General features: G+C 46.6%; 1 protein-coding gene across 1 annotated transcript in view; it reads right to left on the bottom strand.

Moving 5' to 3' along the window:
- LOC139262167 (matrix metalloproteinase-21-like) overlaps nucleotides 1–16,860 on the bottom strand; it is a 37,119-nt gene extending 20,259 nt beyond the window's left edge. The window contains exons 1-4 of the mRNA XM_070877313.1: nucleotides 16,692–16,860; nucleotides 12,374–13,064; nucleotides 2,205–2,344; nucleotides 1,274–1,415 (exon numbers count right to left, since the gene is read on the bottom strand). Of these exons, the coding sequence (XP_070733414.1) occupies nucleotides 1,274–1,415; nucleotides 2,205–2,344; nucleotides 12,374–13,064; nucleotides 16,692–16,850 (1,132 nt within the window). The 5' untranslated portion in view covers nucleotides 16,851–16,860. The remainder of the gene's footprint in view (nucleotides 1–1,273; nucleotides 1,416–2,204; nucleotides 2,345–12,373; nucleotides 13,065–16,691) is intronic.
- Between the last annotated feature and the right edge of the window lie 1,284 nt (nucleotides 16,861–18,144).

The following is an 18,144-nucleotide window of genomic DNA, read 5'->3' as shown; positions in this document are numbered from 1 at the left end:
GAACTTCCAATCCCACATCCTCTCCATCACCAAGGCCGCCTACTTCCACCGCTGTAACATTGCACGTTTCCACCCCTGCCTCAGCCCATCTCCTAACCCTCATTCATACCTTTGTTACCTCTAGACTTGACTATTCCAATGCTCTCCTAGCCGGTCTCCTATCTTTCATCCTCCATAAGCTTCAGTTCATTCAAGGCTCTGTTAGCCGTAGCCTAATCCACACCAAGTCCAGCTCACCCTTCACCCCTGTGCTCACAGGCCTACATTGACTCCCGGTCCACCTTAAATTTAAATTTCTCATCATTTATTTTCAAATGCTTTCATGGTCTCGCCCCTCCCTATCTCTGTAGTCTCCTCCAACCCTCCACCAACTCCGGCCTCTTACGCATCCCACACTCCCTTCACCCCATCATTGGCGGCCTCGCCTTCAGCCGTCTAGGCCCTAACCTCTTGAATTCTCTCCCTAAACATCTCTGCATACCTCTTCTCCCTTAAACCCTCCTTAAAATCTACCTTTAGTCACATCTCTTATTTCTCCTTCTTTGGCTTGGTGCCAATGTCCATCTATTACTTTCCTGTGAAGTACCTTGGGATGTTTCCTATGTTAAAAGAACTGTATAAGTGCAAATTGCTGTTCTTATTGAAAGTGGAACAGGCACTAACACAGATTTTCAGATGCTGATCGAGTATTAGATTGGATGAGGGCACGGTGAAATGCCCTCCTCAAAGTGGAAGGGCATTTCATCAGCATAGGGTACAACCTCCATAACTAGGCTGTGGTTGTAGGGGCAACTATCCTGATAAACCTGAAGCAAAAAGCTTTCACTACCTTAAAGACCATCTTTTCTTGGCTGCTCAAGAGTTGTTGATTATAAGGTGGGGCAGTGGGTCCCATTTTAAATTGCGGGGGCAGAGTGGCCATGACTTCGGTATGGCTTGGGGCTGCAGATTTCCCAAAGATCAGCTATATCTGGCTCTCCCAAAGCTGCAGGCTCCCATTGCTTGTGATGGAGCAGCTCTGAGAGGTATGGGGCTTCCCCTGAATGTGATATCACTGGAGTGGCCTAGGACTGAGGAAGATCCTATTCCAAAGTCTTCCCGAGACAAAAGAAATTTAAATAAATCTAGGACGAGATTTTTGTTCTATTTAAATGAAAAGGAAGGATGTAGACAACTTCAGTAAGAAGTGCAACCCCTCCATTTCTCCTCTTTGTTAAATGGAATAGTCCCCTTACCCCTCAACGGCACACATGCTTCCAGTGCCTGTACTTACCATATAAGGTCTGCATCGCCTTTCTGTCTAACCAGTCCAGTTCAAAGTTTTCACCTCGTGTGTTGTAATTTGGGTGCATCACGGAGCCTGTTCGGTAGATATGGGACAAACCAAGTGCATGGCCAATTTCATGGACAGCGACCTGAAAGAGAAGAATATAAGGAAGTAGTCTGCAAACCCAAGGTACAACAAGGAGATCATTTTCTTGGTTTAGGTTACTTAAAAGGAAAAAGGTAGCACAATGAGGTTTACTTAAAGGTGCAGTATCCCTTTTCCTCCAGCTTTTGTGGAGGTTCATTGAGATGTTTAACAAAGTGAAGGCACATTATTCTTTTCATGAACTGCTGGATTGATCCCATCCTGCCTGTTTGACTGTAACGTTTTTTTTAAACTAATCTGTTCTTAATCCGTACCAAAGTAATTTCCAAGAACATCGTGATTTCTCTTTACTGATTTTCAGCAAACAGAGATTACTGCATTCATGTGAACAATTACAGATAATTGCGGGGTCCAGGTGATACCTTGAGAGCGAAGCTCAGGCATTTTCGAGCTGTCACCTGACCCCAAATATTACATTACAGCTTCAAAGATTGTTTTGTCTCTGCTGTACCACTTTATTTTAATGGTTTGGCAGTTTTCTCCTCTCTTCCCCTAACTGAAGCTGTTGAGTCTATTCAGTAGGCTATTCAACCATGGAGGGCATTGGGGCCGAGTCCAATCTCGCTCTCGCCTGATGTCTGCACTTGAATATTTTAGCCGGGGCTCACCGGACAGCGATCCAGAACTTTCAAACAGATGTGGCTTAATAGCACAGCAACTATTGAGTGCCTATTTTCACCCTTTGGCCAAAATAACTCCCTATGATTCTAAGGCATATTGCTGCTTTGAGGGAGAGTCAGAATCGCAGTGTATAAAAAAAGACATGAAATACCGTAAGGAGATTAATGCCCTGACCGTTGTTGGTGACAACAAAATGTTCAGCATCGTCAAAATGGATATCGGCCAAGTACCAGGCGTGGGCAAAGACCTGTCCCGTCCCATCAAAGTCCTGAGAGCAGCCAAGGTGTTGCCCTGGAACACAAGCACAAATCTATCTGATTAGAACATGGTTTCCAAACTTGTCCATGCGCGGTCCCTCTATTGCTCCTGACACTCCAGTTCCAAGTTCTGAAAATCAAAGGAAAACAGTGAGAACATTGCTGATTTTTTTTTCTTTAATTAGTGCACAGCAACAGAAATGAGGCTTGCCATATTAATATCCAGTGCAAGGAAATCCCAATGCAATGCCAAGCGGGAGCAGGAAAATCCATGAAATATTGTCCAACTCATTTTGTGTTCTCTGAGCTGCCTCAACAGAATCAACTACCCCGCCTAGCTCTGTATCATCTGCGATTGTAACCGAACTGCACTGAGCTTCTGAATCTAAGCTGTTGAGGTAAATTAAGAAAGAGTAATGGTCCCCACACTCTTCCCTAGGACACCCTGCTCACCACTCAGCAGTAGTGCAAATGGGGAAAAGGACTCCCAGCTAAAGATGTAATGCGATGGTCAGAAAGAAAAGAGGTAATTGAAGATCTAGTTTGGAAGATCACTTTAGAGAGTGATTGAGGATTGTAAAGATAAGTACAGAAAGATTCCTGGACATTGTCTGGAAGGTTATGTATCCTGAGCTCCAAGGACCTTGGGAATCTCATACTGAGAATAAACATTGTAGGATGTAGATAAATTACCATCTAATTCAACCAAATGAACTTCTCTCATTCCCTGCTTTCTTATGAAAGAAGTACTTGCCTTTATATAGCCCCATTCACAATCTTAGGATGTTCCAAAGCACTTTACAGCCAATGAAGTACTTTTGAAGTGTAGGCACTGTTGTAATGTAGGTAACACGGCAACCAATTTGAATACATCCGGCTCCCACAAGGAACAATGAGTTAACTGACTATACAGTCTGTGGTGTTGGTTGAGGGATAAATATTGGCCAGTACACCAAGCATATTGCTGAAAATTCATCAACAGTAACGTTTAAAGTACAGTTGTAATGTAGAAAATGCGGCAGCAGATTTGGCCAGAGCAAGATCCCAGAAACAACAATGAGATAGCGACCATATAATATGTCTTAGTGATGTTGATTGAGGGATAAATATTGGCCAGGACACCTTCTCTTATTCGAAATAGTATCATGGGATCTTTTACGTCTAGTTGAGAGAGCAGACGGGGCCTCAACTGAAAGATGGTATCTCCGACAGTGCAATGTTCTGATGCTTACTTGCATTGGAATGAAGGCTTCTTCTCCTTGAGCATACTAGCCCCCGATGTTATGAGATATCCCCTGTAGTCTGAGGATGCAGAAACTTCCAGCATTGGGAGTATTCACTTGGCCCCTGTCCCAATAGCGTGGTTGGCCAGTTAAGGGGCAGACGGAGGTCCTGCCTTTGCCAAGCTCCTTGGGAACTTCTGTCTAAGGTCAAGACGAGATCAAGTTTAGTCCAATCTCCAGCTGGAGTTATGGCCAAAGTCCACCAGAACTGCCTGGAAGGCCCATCACATACATTCTATCTTCAGTTGTCCATTACACTTCAAGAAAAAAAATGAAACTAAGGAATTCTCTGAGAATATAAAATAATTGAGACAGAATATATGTAGCTTCTTAATTAATTGTTGTACAAAACTAGGCCCATAGATTCGAGTGTGCTGGGCGTGCGAAGCGTATATTCTCTGTACCTGAATGGTGAGGCCCGGGGCGCCCCAGATATTGAGCCTCGGGCCTCATTATAATGGAGCCCGTTGGCGAATAGTTGTGTAATATCAGGCAGCCCTCAGGTAAGTAGATCTGGTGGTTGGTTCTGGAATCAGGTGAGACCAGGATCGGGAGTCTAGGGATTGCGGAGGACGGCTGAGGGGATCGGATCAGGGTCAATGTAATATATGTACCTGTGAGTATGCTCACAGGCTTGTTGATCTATTCAGTTGGGAGTGGCTTAGTCAGTCACGTGATGGTCACAAGAGTCAATAAAACCCCAGCCAGTTGGGTTCAGGGGATCCATGATGAGGCAGATGGTTGTGAGCCTGGTGGATGAACTGGTAATGTGTAGCGGTAGCATGATTGTTAAACCTTTGCCAATAAACCAACTAGTTCTTAATAGCAATGAATAGCAATAATGGTGGTGGTTACTGTTGCTTCCCAGATCAGAGACCACTTGACATGGGTTCATCTCTCACTGTGAAGAAAGCTGGGCACTCAGTTATTGCACATGTTTCAGCAGGCCGGGGCCATTAGAGGGAGCAGCGTGCGGCAGTCCGGCCTGGAAATTGACGTAGTCCCGGCCTGCAAGACCATCAGCAGGCGGGGCCATTAGAGGGAACAGCATGCAGCAGCATAGCACTGCAGGGAGCAGCGTGTGCTGCTGCAGGAGGGCGACGGCTGATTGGAGCGTGGGCAGGTACAGCAGGAGTGGCGAGGTCGGGATGAAGGAGCGGCAAGAGTTTGTAGAGGGATGTGATCGGGGCCCAAGAGAGGCAAGAGTTTGGAGCCCAGAAGAGGCGAGGGCCCGGGGCAGCACGGGCCAGCCCACACTGCGATATGTGTGTGCACTAGGTCCGTGCAGCAGAGCTGGTCTCCAGTTGTCTTGGTTAACCCTCGCCACTGGACCAACGTCTAGCTCTGTCAAGCCCGTGTGGTGGCTGGTGTGCAACGGCCACCACACGTTAAAAAAATCCACGCACAGGCATCTTCCACCCTTCAGGATGTAGTTCGCGATCTGCAATATTAGATCCTTCATTGAAACACCTGTGAACTCATCATCCCTTTTCGGCATGGAGGCAAGTCACCCTCGCTTCGAGGGACTGCCTATGATGAATAGCAATAGCTTTTGCTATGAATTCTTAAGCAAATCACCCATGAAGCAAATACATTATAGTCAGCAGAGGAGGCCATGGGGGAGGATTGGTGGTCAGGAGCAGCGGTGACTATGGGTCATGGGTCTGGACGATGAACAGGGAAGATGGGGAGTTGGGGTCAGGATCGGGGTGTCAGGAGTGGGTGAGATCTGGGGTCGGGGTCGTGGGCAGCAACGATGGAAGTTGAGTGGCAGCAATGGGGGGGGGTGGGGGGGGCGGGGTGCAGGTGGAGTGACGGCGATTGGGTACTTGATGGTGGGGTCGGGAGAAGCACACCTACTCTTCCGGCTCTAGATTCAGGTAAGCTACTAACTTTCTTTTTTGTCAGGCGATCCCTGGGGCTGGTTTTGCTGAGTGAAGACCGCAATGGCGCTGGCTACCTCAGGGCAAACCAATCGTGGAGGCAGGACCTCAAGCCAGTGTTAGGCCCCTTATTTGTATGTGGAAAAAGCTTAATGGCGATTTCATATGTCTGCTTATTTTTTTCCTTCACAATGTGTGGTGGGTGTCGCACTTGTGGCCGGAAATGTGTGGGTGCTTCCTGACCGCTACTTTGAGGGCTTACTGGACCAGTTATCAACCAAAAAATGGATGCTGAGTGGATGAATTTAGAGTTTATTTAACAGCAATTTATCCTTAGAGGGCCAATCATATATACTTTAATAAAAGAATAACATAACATGTTCCTATCTTTATAAAACATCCCACCCTTATTGTGAGCTGTGCTAGTGGAGTCTTACTATTACATAGCAGTTTTAACAGCAACTGTCACACTTTAATAAGTCCAAAATATGAAACTTGAGAAAGAAAGCTAATCATTTCATACTAGTTTCCACAGTAAATATTTCTATATAAATATTGGCCAGAACACCAGAACACAAGAGAGATCTCACCTGCTGTTCCTCAAAATAGTGCCATGGGATCTTTTACATCCACTTGAGAGGGCAGACTTGGTTTAACATCTCTTCTGAAATACAGCACCTCCAACAGTATTGTACTGGACTGGACTAACAGCCTGGATTATGGGTTAAATTCTCTGGAGTGGGACTTGAACCCACAACTTTGTGAGGCAGAAGCGAGAGTGCTACCAGTGAATTATAGCTGCCACTTAGTGGGTGGGTAAACTATAAGCCACCTAAAAACTGGAGATTTACCAGAATATTTGGGCCTAGAACTTCGTCTGGTGTAAAAGGGGCGTTATGGGATCGGACGCCTGTTATACGCAGCGCCTAGTCCTCAGTTCCACTGCAGTTCGTGGAGCTGAATCTCAAGTGTTGTGTTTAATGGGTGGCCCTGTTGTATGTTTATCTACAATGAAGGCTCGATTATAAATGACATTTGTTTTTTCTATGCAACACAATAAGATACTAAATCAATCGTAAACTCTTGATTGTAATTACGAAGAAACTCAGTACAGAACTTTCGTCTCTTTTAGGTGCTAATGGAATTTTAGGGGACGCCAGCTGTGCAGAGTAGATTGATTCCCACATGCCTATTCTCTGCAGGTGTGAAGAACAAGCCTGTGTGCCTGGAATGTGCCCTTGTTTCTCAGTGAATGCCAACCTTTTTTGTTCAAAGTCTCCCCATTGTACCTCATCAGTTATGCGATGTTGAAGTGAAAGAAACTCGGCTTCAGGATCATGAGCAGCGCCTTACAGGTCAACTTTGGCTTATGATAAAGAGGAGGTGTGGAGCGAGTTCAGTTCTAGAAAAAACAAGTTCTGCCATAAAAGCTCTGCCTTTTTTGTGATTGTTTACTCCACTGTTGTGCTCCCACATCAGCTATTCAGCCAGAAACCATTAGAGGGCTGTTAAAATTGTGGGGCGAAGGTAAGCACCTTCATTGTGAAGAAAGACCTGGTAGGAAAACAAAATCATTCAAAAACTTTTTTTTTAACACTTTTAAAATTCAGATTTCAGGATGCCTTGTATCAGGGACCCAAGCTCCCAGAGTCCCTGCTCTCGGTGAGAGAGCGGACTTTCAACAGCATAAACACCAGGAGCTGACTCACAGATGTTGGCCTGAACCGAAGGCCTGATGTAAACGCAGCTAAAATGTTTCTTATCTGGGCGGAGATATTCTCAGATCTGGCAGCCTCGTGGGGACCAGTCGTGTCAGCTCTTCCAAACGGATAAAACCTGCTCCGATGACATATTTGTTGGGTCCATCTCTGGCCGGCAGCCATCAGAGTTGACAGGGGACTGGCAGCCTTCCCAGTCTGGCTGGGATCCAGTACTGAACCAGCTAATCCTCTGGTTGCGTCGGAGTCAGAGTGTACCTGACAGAGCAGGATGCCTGTCCCATCTCAGCCCAATGGAAGTCAGCCAGATTAACCTTCTCCTTTAAGAACAAGCCTATCCTCCATGGCTGACACGGGAAACAGTGCAATTGCACACTCTATTCATCGACCCCTTTACAGATATTCAGCCTTTCAGGGAAGCGGACCGTGGACCACTTTAAATCTGGAGTGCATGCAAGTGTCCTTTTTCATTAAGTTTGGAAGACATGCGGTACAGGTAAAAACTGGTTAACACCATACAGGAGGCTGCCCCTATAAGGCTGTGGCAGTGAAGGAGTTAATCTGCCCTATATACTTCAATAATATAGGCTTACAAGAATTGTCAGGGACTATCAGTCATGTAATATAAAGTACTTTGAGAACTCTATGCCTCAAAAGCACAGCAAGGTGGAGTCAACACATTCTAAAAGTGGCGCTAGATAATTAACTCTCATATTTCCTTATTTCATTCTTTGTTTTTTCCCTTTTATCCTTTCACGTCACCTCCAGCCGTTCAAATTGTAAAACAAGCTTTTAATGAGGTTCACTGGCACAGATGTAAGGTGGCAGCTTGCATGCAGTGTGAGCAGTCTGCACGCCTGCAGCCCGTGACTTCCCCTAAATGCAGGCTGACACTCCATTGCAGGACTGAGGGAGCCCTACACTCTCGGAGGTGCCGTCTTTCAGGTGAAACATTAATCTGAGGCCCCGCCTGCCCTCTCAGGTGGATGTAAAAGATCCCATGGCACTATTCGAACAAGAGCAGGAAAGTCCTGGCCAATATTTATTCCTCCAACAACAGTGTTAAAAACAGATTGTCTTGTCATTTCTCTTATTGCTGTTTGTGGGAACGTGCTGTCCGCAAATTGACTGTTGCACTTCCTACATTACAACAGTGACTACTCTTCAAAAGTACTTAATTGGCTGTGAAGTGCTTTGGGATGTCCTGAGGTAGTGAAAGACCCTCTATAAATGCAATTCCTTTCTTTCTTTTAAGTGCTTCAGTAGCACACCATATATTTGTGAGACATTTGGTGAGTATCAAGGCATGTATGAGGGATAAATCTTGACCAGGACACTCAGACTCACGTGCAAGTCCCTTAAGACTTGACGATTTATAAGATGATATTTTCCAATGGCTCCTTTTTAGTTAAGCAATCTTTATTGAGAGTATATTCATGACATAGACTGAGGGACAATATATTGTTATTCCATTTAATGATGTTCATTCTGGTATTAGAAATTCACCTTCACAACAGTAGTCACCCTTTAAGAAGTAATTCATTGCTTGAGGCATCTTGAGTCTTTCCAACACAAAAGGCGCATCATAATGCAAAAGCTAATTACCTATGATGTCAGACATGGAGCGTGCTTTAGATGTTTAACTGCTAATCTAGGCTGTCCCTTTAAGAGCTCGAATGCTTCCTATGGGGATTCAACTAATTGTAACTGGTTGCAATTCCCTGAGATCAATTACAGGTCAGTAATCTGCTTGTAAATTCAACTGCAGGTCAGAAGAATCCAAGATGAAATGCCCGGTCTGTCTCTGTTTTCGAATAAAGATTGCAATAAAGTGGGATATCTGGTATCTGATAGGCAAACGTTAGACGCAAGGCTATTATCAAAGCACAATTATTATTATGCAGGATAGTAAGGCTGTTTCAATGGCTATTTATTTGACTATAATCCAATGCACTTTTATATCGCCATTATATTTTGAGTGTGCCAGGGAACAAGTACTCATCTTATTCCAAATTACAAGCACTGGGTGGGGCAATGGATCAGAGACTGGTTTTACACCTTTAGATTGGGTGGCAATCTAGCTCAAATTGATGGGATGACGTAAAGGTCTTACATCTAGTGAGTTTAAGGCAGCTTCAAAAAGTTTCCAGTAGGCATGGGCCGACTGCACAAAAAAAATTCTTACATTTAGCACTAATTTGACGCTCTTTCTCAGGGGGGCTACAGGATGGCTGGTGCGAGAAGTGTTGACGTCCCAGTCGGTACTGGTGCTCCTCTGTTGTTGCGGCAGATTAAATGAAACATTTGCCTTACCTCTTAACGTTCATAGGCAGTGTCCCGTTCCCCACTACAGGTTGTACCTCTCCAGTCCGGCACCCATGGGACCTGACCGATGCCGGACCAAAGAATTTTCCGAATCATGGGAGGTCAACTGGTGACAATGACCTGGACGTATTCTGCGCATGCGCTGCGCAGAGGCCTACTGTGCAGCATTTAGTCATCCAGAAGTCAAGAGAAGCGGCGGGCCAGAGCAGAGGCGATGGGGCAGGGAGAGAAAGAGAGCTGAGCCACAAGCCGCCGAGCCCCGAGCCTCTGACTGGGTCCCAAACCTCCTGCTGAGCCACTGCGGCAGGAGAGCAGTAGTAGCGGTGGCAGGTGGCAGGGGTAGAGAGAGAGAGAGAGAGAGAGAGCCTGGGGCCAGGCCCAGCTTTGGCGCCTCAGTCAGCCATCTGCCCTTCCCTTCCCTTTCCTTGCCCGGCCCGCTTACCTCAACGAACAGCACGGAACGCCACCCATGCCAGAACTCATGCCGGACCAGGGATGTTACTGGACTAAAGAGTCCCGGACTGGAGAGGTACAACCTGTACTGACATCCTCACCTTTAACAAGTGCGAAAAACACAGCCCCATTAGTATAGTAAAGTGGTGGCACCAAGGGCTCAATAGGAAATGCAAAGCTTATCACTTATTAATAATATGCCACTGTTTAATAGTGGCTTTTCTATGTCGTCTTTTAAGACTAAGGGAGGGTTTGATAGGGTAAACGTAGAGAAGATGTTTACACTTGTTGGGAAAACAAAGCTCGGGACCATAAATAGAAGATAGTCACTAATAAATCCAATAATGAATTCAGGAGAAATTTCTTCACCCAGAGAGTGGTGAGAATGTAAAGCAGTTGCACAGATGCATTTAAGAGGAAGCTAGGAAAGCACATGAGGGGAAAAGGAATCGAAGGACAAGCTGATAGTGTTGAATGATGAGGGGTGGATGAGGCTCGTGTGGAGCATTAACGGCGGCATAGACCTGTTGGGCTAAATGGCCTGTTTCTATGTTGTACATTCAATTTAATTCTATATAATTGTCACTTACATCCTTGAAGGAACACTTTTATGATAAGCGAGCAAGAGTTCCAACAGGCAGGAGCCTTTCACTCTCTTTGTTCTTCTTGTATATAAGACATAGGGCTCAAAATTGGCCAGGAGTTGCTCCATTTTTTGTGGAGCAACTTGATTTTTCTGGAGTATCTTAAAAGTCCTCATTTTGCACATTCAATTTGCGCCAGTGTAAGTGAGTTAGTTAGGATTTTTTCGTTTAGTTTTTTTTTCAAAAGAGGGTGGTACCAGCCACCTATGCCCGTTTTGGCTATTTAAGCCACTTTGGACAGCTAATGGTTTCTCCAAACTAACTTAGGCCAGCGTATGTGGCCGCACAGAAAGCCCTTGCTGAGAGTTAAGAAATCAGAGCAGGTAGGCACATCGGAGGCCAATCGTCCAGAGATAAGGGCGGGAAGGGAAGTGGAGAGGACTTTGCAAAGCACTAAATAAAGCACAACAAGTAGTAAGCATTCAAGAAGACATAGAAACATTCAAGAAGAAATAAAAAATAAAACTAAGTCCTACCTCGGGAAGTCAGCAGGCCGGCCGGTGTAACAGAAGTAAATCCAGATTCCAGTCCCAGGGTGCCCTATCTCAGCCCCAGCTCCAATCCCTTCCTAAAGAATCCTCTCTGTCTGACCTCACTCTTGTTCCTACTCAGCTTATCTAAAGCTAGCTTTAGGATGTCTTGCCTGGCACTTTTTGTTTAAAAAGTGAGGAATGTTGACGAAGTCTTCATTTGAAACACTTTTGTGGCATTGTTTTTCATATCTGACTCGACCTTCTGTTGTGAAGAAAGCACCCGGCTTCACAACACTCACACTTGTAAACATTTGGATCGGGCTCAGTGCGTTCCATAGCGGACCTGGCCGGTACGTGAGACCACTCGGCCAGGGATAAGGGCAGCGAGCATCGGGTCCTTCCCACATAAGCTGCAGGACGCGCTGGGGCGAGGAGCTACTGCGCATGCGCGCACACTCCAATGCGCATCTGGAGAGTTGCTGGCAATGTTTCTCGCGCAGGGCCCTAGCTCCGCCCCCCAATCGACTGGCCACCTCATGCCAAGCCCCGGGAGAGGCAACGCAGCGGCCAGAATTGGGGAACATTTTATCGCCACCCTTTTCAGCCCACAAAGTCGGTGCATCCCTGGTGAGTGTGCCGGAAAAAGGGGTGGGCCAATTTTGAGCCCATAAACACTATGGGCAAATCCATTGGATTTCGGTTTCCATGGAAAAAATGGACAGCATTGAAGAATGCAATCTATAAAACACTGGAAAAATCCTGGCATTCAGTTTAATGGAAACATAATAAATGTGACTTATTCAGTCACTAGCTCAGTGGCTCCATTTATGGGGCGTTATGATTGGGCTACGTTGTACTAAGTTGTACGGTGAGGGTTATTCTCTTGTTCTTGCACAGTCCCACTGTCCTCTCCTGATTCAGGCTAGGGTGCAAATACTGTGAGTGCCCACTGCCCCCCAGTACTGTGCCCAAGTGGGCATTGCTCACACGTGAGCCCAGACGATGAAGGTCAGTGGGCAGGATGTACAAGCCTCACGGCCCAGCCCTTACCTGTATACAACCAACGCTCGCACATGATCACTTTCCAGCAAAGGTTGAGGCGTAGTGTGGAGGAGGAGGGAGCCTGGCTGTTTCCCCCACTCCCTCATCAATAGCCCACCTTTGAGCACCCATGTAACTGTTCTGGTTTGGAGCAGAGAACTCCGATCAGAGGTTCAATCCGGGACACTCTTTACAATTTACAAGTGCGTGCGCACGCGCCAATGTGTGCCCATTTAGTTTTACCTGTTCCAAAGCCCAGCTTGATGTCAATGTCAACTGGAAGAGAAACCAAGTCCTCCTCGAACTCCAGCGGAGTCACTTCACTCCACATCCGAAAGGCCAGCCTCAAGATATTCTTCTGCTGCTCGATGCTCATTTGGATGGTGAAGCCTTCATCCATCAGGCGCCACTTCAGCTTGTTCTTCGAGAAGCCTAGGCTGATGATGGCTCCTCCGAGGGCATCCAAGCTGTCTCGCTTCTTCCTGGCATGCTCCACCAAGCTGGCAAGGAAACGCTTCTTCCTGACGGGTTTTGGCTCTGCGGCAGGCCGCGTGGAGTTTGAGCCACCATCGGCGGACATGCGGTCAGAGTCGTTGCGTGCCGTCGCATTGGAGAGGGAGTCGTTCCCAAGCAGAGTCTTATCGGGCACGCCGCAACGGGGCAGGTTCATTATGTCGAGGGTGGCGTTGTCGAGGACTCCAGTGGGACTCAACCCGTTGGCTTTCTGGAACTCCTTGAGGTGCTGAAGATAAGAAGGATTGTCGATGGGTTCCTTCGAACTATCCTGTGTGACCGACTCTTCGGAAAGTCCTTCAGTCATGATATGAGGCACATCTCTGGGAGCTGGGTTTTCCTCTTGCGGAGCCGAGGCCTTCCCAGACACCTGATGCTCCCAATCAATGGGCTGGTCCCATCCAAATTTTGTCAAATATTCCTGCGGGGAATATTTTAACAGTAAATGAATCTTAGCTCGCTTTAGGTGATAGTTTCTTATTTTTAAAGAAATTACCTTAAAGACTAATGGAAATGGCAATGAACACATTTTTGAAATAAACTCAACCAGAATTCTGTTGCCAGCATCCCATCCCTTGTTGCGTGAGCACGTTGACCTTCGCACTCAAATTCCTGACATGTGCTCCAGTTTTGTGAAGCTCAGTGCCAGGGGCGCTAAATCCCCATGAATCACTATTGGGATGTTTCTGAAGGATGTGACAAGGCTCGATTTAAATGCAACTTCTTTGCTTTCTTTTGCTGTGGCGAATGGAAGAGGTTACATGTTGAGTGCGTAAGAAAGGACCAAGCTTCCTATCAAGCCCAAACCTTTCATAGATCATGTACAGCCTGCCTCTCATGGCTCTACATAGTCCATTTAATCTCCTGAGCAAACAGCTGCATAATACACCCTGATTCTCAAAGGTTATCAAATAAAATTCTAAAACATTTATGTCCAACATGTCCAACATGCCCGGTGCCCTCATAGGAACAGGAGTAGACCATTCCGGTTGGGGTGGAGTGTAGAATGTTTTAGTTTTAGGGGTGTCGCAGTTGTGGTGAGGTGGATTGGTTGGGCTGGGTGCTCTTTGCCTTTCCATCATTGTTCATAGGTTTATATATAACCTTTAGGGCTGCTGACCAAGGGCCATGTGGCTCTTTGTCGGCCGGCACAGACATGATGGGCCGGAATGGCCTCTTTCTGTTTCTAAACCTGCTCCGCCATTCAATTCATTTGTGGCTGATCCATACCTCAACTCCATTCACCCGCTTTTACTCCAAATCCCCTGATGCTCTTACCCAAATCTGGCCCTCTTAGCCTTAAAAGCTTCAATTGTCAGCATTCACAGCCTTTTGGAGGATAGAATTCCAGATTCCCACTCCCCTCCTAGGACATCTCTCCCTCTACCATCCCGATCCCCAGTCCCAGCTGTGTTGCATGGACCATCGCCGCTCTTCCTTATCCCTTTTATGTCCAGTCCATTCCCAAATCAATACTTTTCTGAACGTGAATGAGCAACAATTGATTTGGATCAGAGGCAATATAGCAGAGCAGAGCAGAGCAGAGGAAGACTTAAGCGCTCAATTTTCCCCAAAGCCGTTTGTTGGCGTACTTGAAGAGTTACGCCCGGTTTTTGGGGCCCAACTACGGCAAAAAAAAATCCAACTTTCCCCATTTGAATTGTTGATTTTGGCGCCGCCGAGCCTGTCCCTTAGCTTTGGGGGTGGAGCCTAAGATCTGTGCCAAAAAGGTCAGGATGCCAGGGTAATGAGGGACACACTGTGGGCTGAGGCTGGAAAGTGAAACATACAACACATTCTGGCCAGCTCACAGCAACCTGCACAAGCACCTTGCACATTGCAGCAGCATTGCAGCATTAAATTATTGAAATGTTTATGCCAAAAGTCTATCCCCTGTCCCCTCCCCCCACTTCGTTCCCGGTGCCCGGTGACACTCCTAACTCTGGCTGAAAGACTTCCCTCCCCTCCTGATGCCGGTGCCGGTTGATGCTGCTAGCCCTGGTCGAAGGGCCTCCCCCTCCTGATGCCGTGTGCCATGGCTAACCCTGGTCCAAAGGCTTCCCTCCCCTGTCGGTGGCGGTTGCCGCTCCTAACTCTGGCCGAAAGGCCTCTCCCCTCTCTCCCCTCTCCTCTTCCTCCCCACTCTGTTGCTGCTGTCCGGGCCGTGGAACTGCATCTGCTGCACTGATTCTCTTACCTGCGCTGATTTTGTTAACTGCCCAGAAGGTTTTTCCAGAGTGGTCACATACCCCGTCCTAAGAAAGATTGGAGTAAATCGGAGCTGGCCAAGCTGGCTTAAATGGCCAGAATTGGCGCGGGTGGCAGGTTATGCCCCCAATGAGGTAAAAAAAATCGTATCCTTAAAAAAAATCCTACCTAAGTGAATTACACAGGCGCAGAAACTTTGGGGAAACTTGGAGATTTTAATTTACTCAAAAAAAACTGCAGGCCAAAATAACGCACAGATAATTGGGGAAAATTGAGCCTTTTACTCTATAGCTAACTGTAATACATGACATTTTGATCTTAATGGTATCACTGCGGGGGGCTGGGGGTGGCAGGGGGTGGGGGGATGCGGGGGTATTCCATTCCCCATCACTAATATCTCTAAACTTCTCAACTTGACAAGTATATAAGTTTGCTCAAAAAAGCAGCAAAATGTCCAGCAACTATGTAACACTGTTAACTCCTGTTCTCACCTTTGAACACGTCAGTGCCACTGAAGCTATTACGTAGCTTCAAAGATCAATTATTGGGTTCCAGCATTGGTTTATTGGGTGCTCCTGAGCCATACAGCTCAGGAAGATCCCACGTCTGTTGCCTGATAGAACCTTAATGAAACCCCATCTGGAATACTTGGTTCCATTTTGGCACTGCACCTCAGGAAGGATATATTGACCTTGGAGGAAGTACAGCGCAGATTCACCAGAATGATATTGGGGCTTACAGGGTTAAATTATGAGACTTGTATTCATTTGAGTATGGAACATTGAGGGGTAATCTAATGGAGGTGTTTAATATCTTAAAAGAATTCAATAGGGTACATACAGAGAAACTATTTCCTCTGATGTGGGGACATAAGTTGTTTTGAGTCAGAACAAATAAACGTTAGATACAGAATGGGGAAGCAGATGCTAAACTCCCTCAGTGGCTCAGCTGGTAAAGCAAATGCATAGCTGATCCATCCTTTGAAGGATTGATTGCCAATCTACTCTTAATTAGCCACTCTCGGACGGAAGACTTAGAAGAGCCACTGTTGGACAGGCGGGAGGGAAAGATCAGCTGGTGTCCACACTCGTGGTTGCCATCTGGTGATTCCTAGCCAAAATTATGTGCCCACGGACAATGGGTGAAGACAGAATTGCGTTTTCCCAATGGGCAATTTGGCAAGGAGCTTGAGGGATGCCAGTGTCTACGGAACTGCAATCCGGCAGATTTCAATGCCTCTGGGGGAGAAAACTGACGGACGGATGGAGGAGGGGAGCAGGGGGAGCTTGCATTAAACTTTAACGTCCTTTTAAATGAAAGGGATTGTTACTCTGAAACGTACACAGACACATTTCACCCCAAAAGTGTACAAGGTCAAAAATAAACCGCGGGGTAAGGGTCAGCAGCACGGTAAACATGGCGGGAGCAACTCCTGTAATTCGCCAATTGTTACAAACAGATTGCAACCAGGGTCCTCACGGGGATTACTGTTTTGACTTTGCACCAAGTGCAGTGTAACTTCAGCCCCAGTACCAGTTGCTCACAACCCCAGCATCCCATACCTAAATTTAAAAAATCTACATATGGCAACACTGGAAGTGGTTTGATGCATTTCCCGACCAACACCTTGCCAACTCAGTCAAAACAGGATGGCAGCAAGTAACAACAACAAAATAAGATTGAAAAGGAGAAATTTCAGAACTGCAGGTTTAGAACCTGACAGCCTCAGCTTCAGAGCTGACAATACAATTTCAGACAGAAGATCAGAGTCTAGGTTCCGCCCGACCGAGTCACTTCCCATATGAATCAGGGTTGGGAGGAGTGGTCTCTGCTCACTCACCTCTGCTGTTTGGGTGGTGCGTACGCGGGGAGCTTGGTGGTTGGAACGCTGTGAGTCGGAGTGATCCCTTTTCTTGAAGACTGGCTCCCCTCCACCGGGGATCAGCGCAGTGGAGCTAAACAAGGCGGCCGTGAGCGTCAGGGAGATGGGCAGCTGCATCCTTCTGGCCTCGGCACTCTCTCCGCCTGCGACTGCTGGGGACTTGTTACTGGCAGCTGGTCTGCAGGCTGACTTTTTAAGAATGATTTCACCCCCCCTCCTTCACTCCCTCCCAGTGACGTTCAGTCAGAGAACGCCCACAGCCCTGGACTGACAGAGGCAGGGACGATTTTTAAAAATCCTTTAAAGGGAACCCTTCCTATTCCTTTCTTCAAAGAAGAAACTCAATACCCAATTATTGCCAGGGGCTTTTTTTGGTTTAATTCTTTCTGTTGAAATCCAGCAAATTGCAATTGGATATTTTTAAATGATATATAATGTACAAACACTCGGCGATCAGCGCCAGAAGATGGCGTAACTAAATATCCAGCAACAGCCACAACAACTTCCACTTGTACCGAACCTTTGAACTAGTGAACAACTGGGAGGGGGCTTCATAGGTGAGCGAGGGGGCTGGAGCCAAACTCAACAGGGCAAAGGAGTTAACACAAGTTGCTGTAGGAACAGACAGAAAAAGAAAGTCATTTTGAAGGAAGATTTTGAGGGTGGGCAGATGTAGTGAAGTAGAGGAGTTTAGTAAGAGACCACCAGAGTGTGAGGAGGTGGGGGCTGGGGGCGACATGGGTGGGGGGGAGGTGACGGTGCTGATGACCGTGCCATCATTGGTGGGGCAGAAGCGGCGCGAAGCTTAGAGGAGGGAGAATGCACAGACGTCCAGAAGAGAATAAGCTGAGACACAGGACTGGAGGAGAAACTGCAAAGATAAGGAGCAGTGAGAATGTGCAGGGATTTGAAGATGAGGAGAAGGATTTTGAATCAATGTGTTGAAGGGCGAGGAGTTGGCGAGGGCGGGAATGACAAGCGTGGTCGGTGAGTGTGACTTGGTGCGGTATTGGATAGTAGTGTTGGTATTCTGTGTGAATTGGAGTCAATCCCTTCCTGCCTTTAAAACAGTGACATTCTTTAAAAATTAAAGAACAATGTTTAGTTCCAAGCAACACTATGAATCTCAATTTGTGTCCAGCACTGCGGTTCCAGGACTGGTTCCGATTTATGTGCAATGGGAGTGTTAAGTTTTGCACAGATTATGTTTTAATCTTTGGAATGTGACTCCAAGGTTACATCAGAGAATTACACAAATAAAGATTAACATTCTTTGAAAGCAAAGTCATTTGATACTCAATGGGCCAGAATTTGCTGGAAAATTCATCTCGTGGCATGCCCGGTTCATTAGATTGTTTCTCGCTCCCTTCAGATCAATCATGTTTTTCCCTGTAACTTGCTGGAAGTGCGA

Source organism: Pristiophorus japonicus, chromosome 4 (genome assembly GCF_044704955.1).
Source record: "Pristiophorus japonicus isolate sPriJap1 chromosome 4, sPriJap1.hap1, whole genome shotgun sequence".
Classification (NCBI taxonomy): Eukaryota; Metazoa; Chordata; class Chondrichthyes; family Pristiophoridae; genus Pristiophorus; species Pristiophorus japonicus.
The sequence above is the reverse complement of the archived record's forward strand: the minus strand, read 5'-3'. Positions and strand labels throughout refer to the sequence as shown.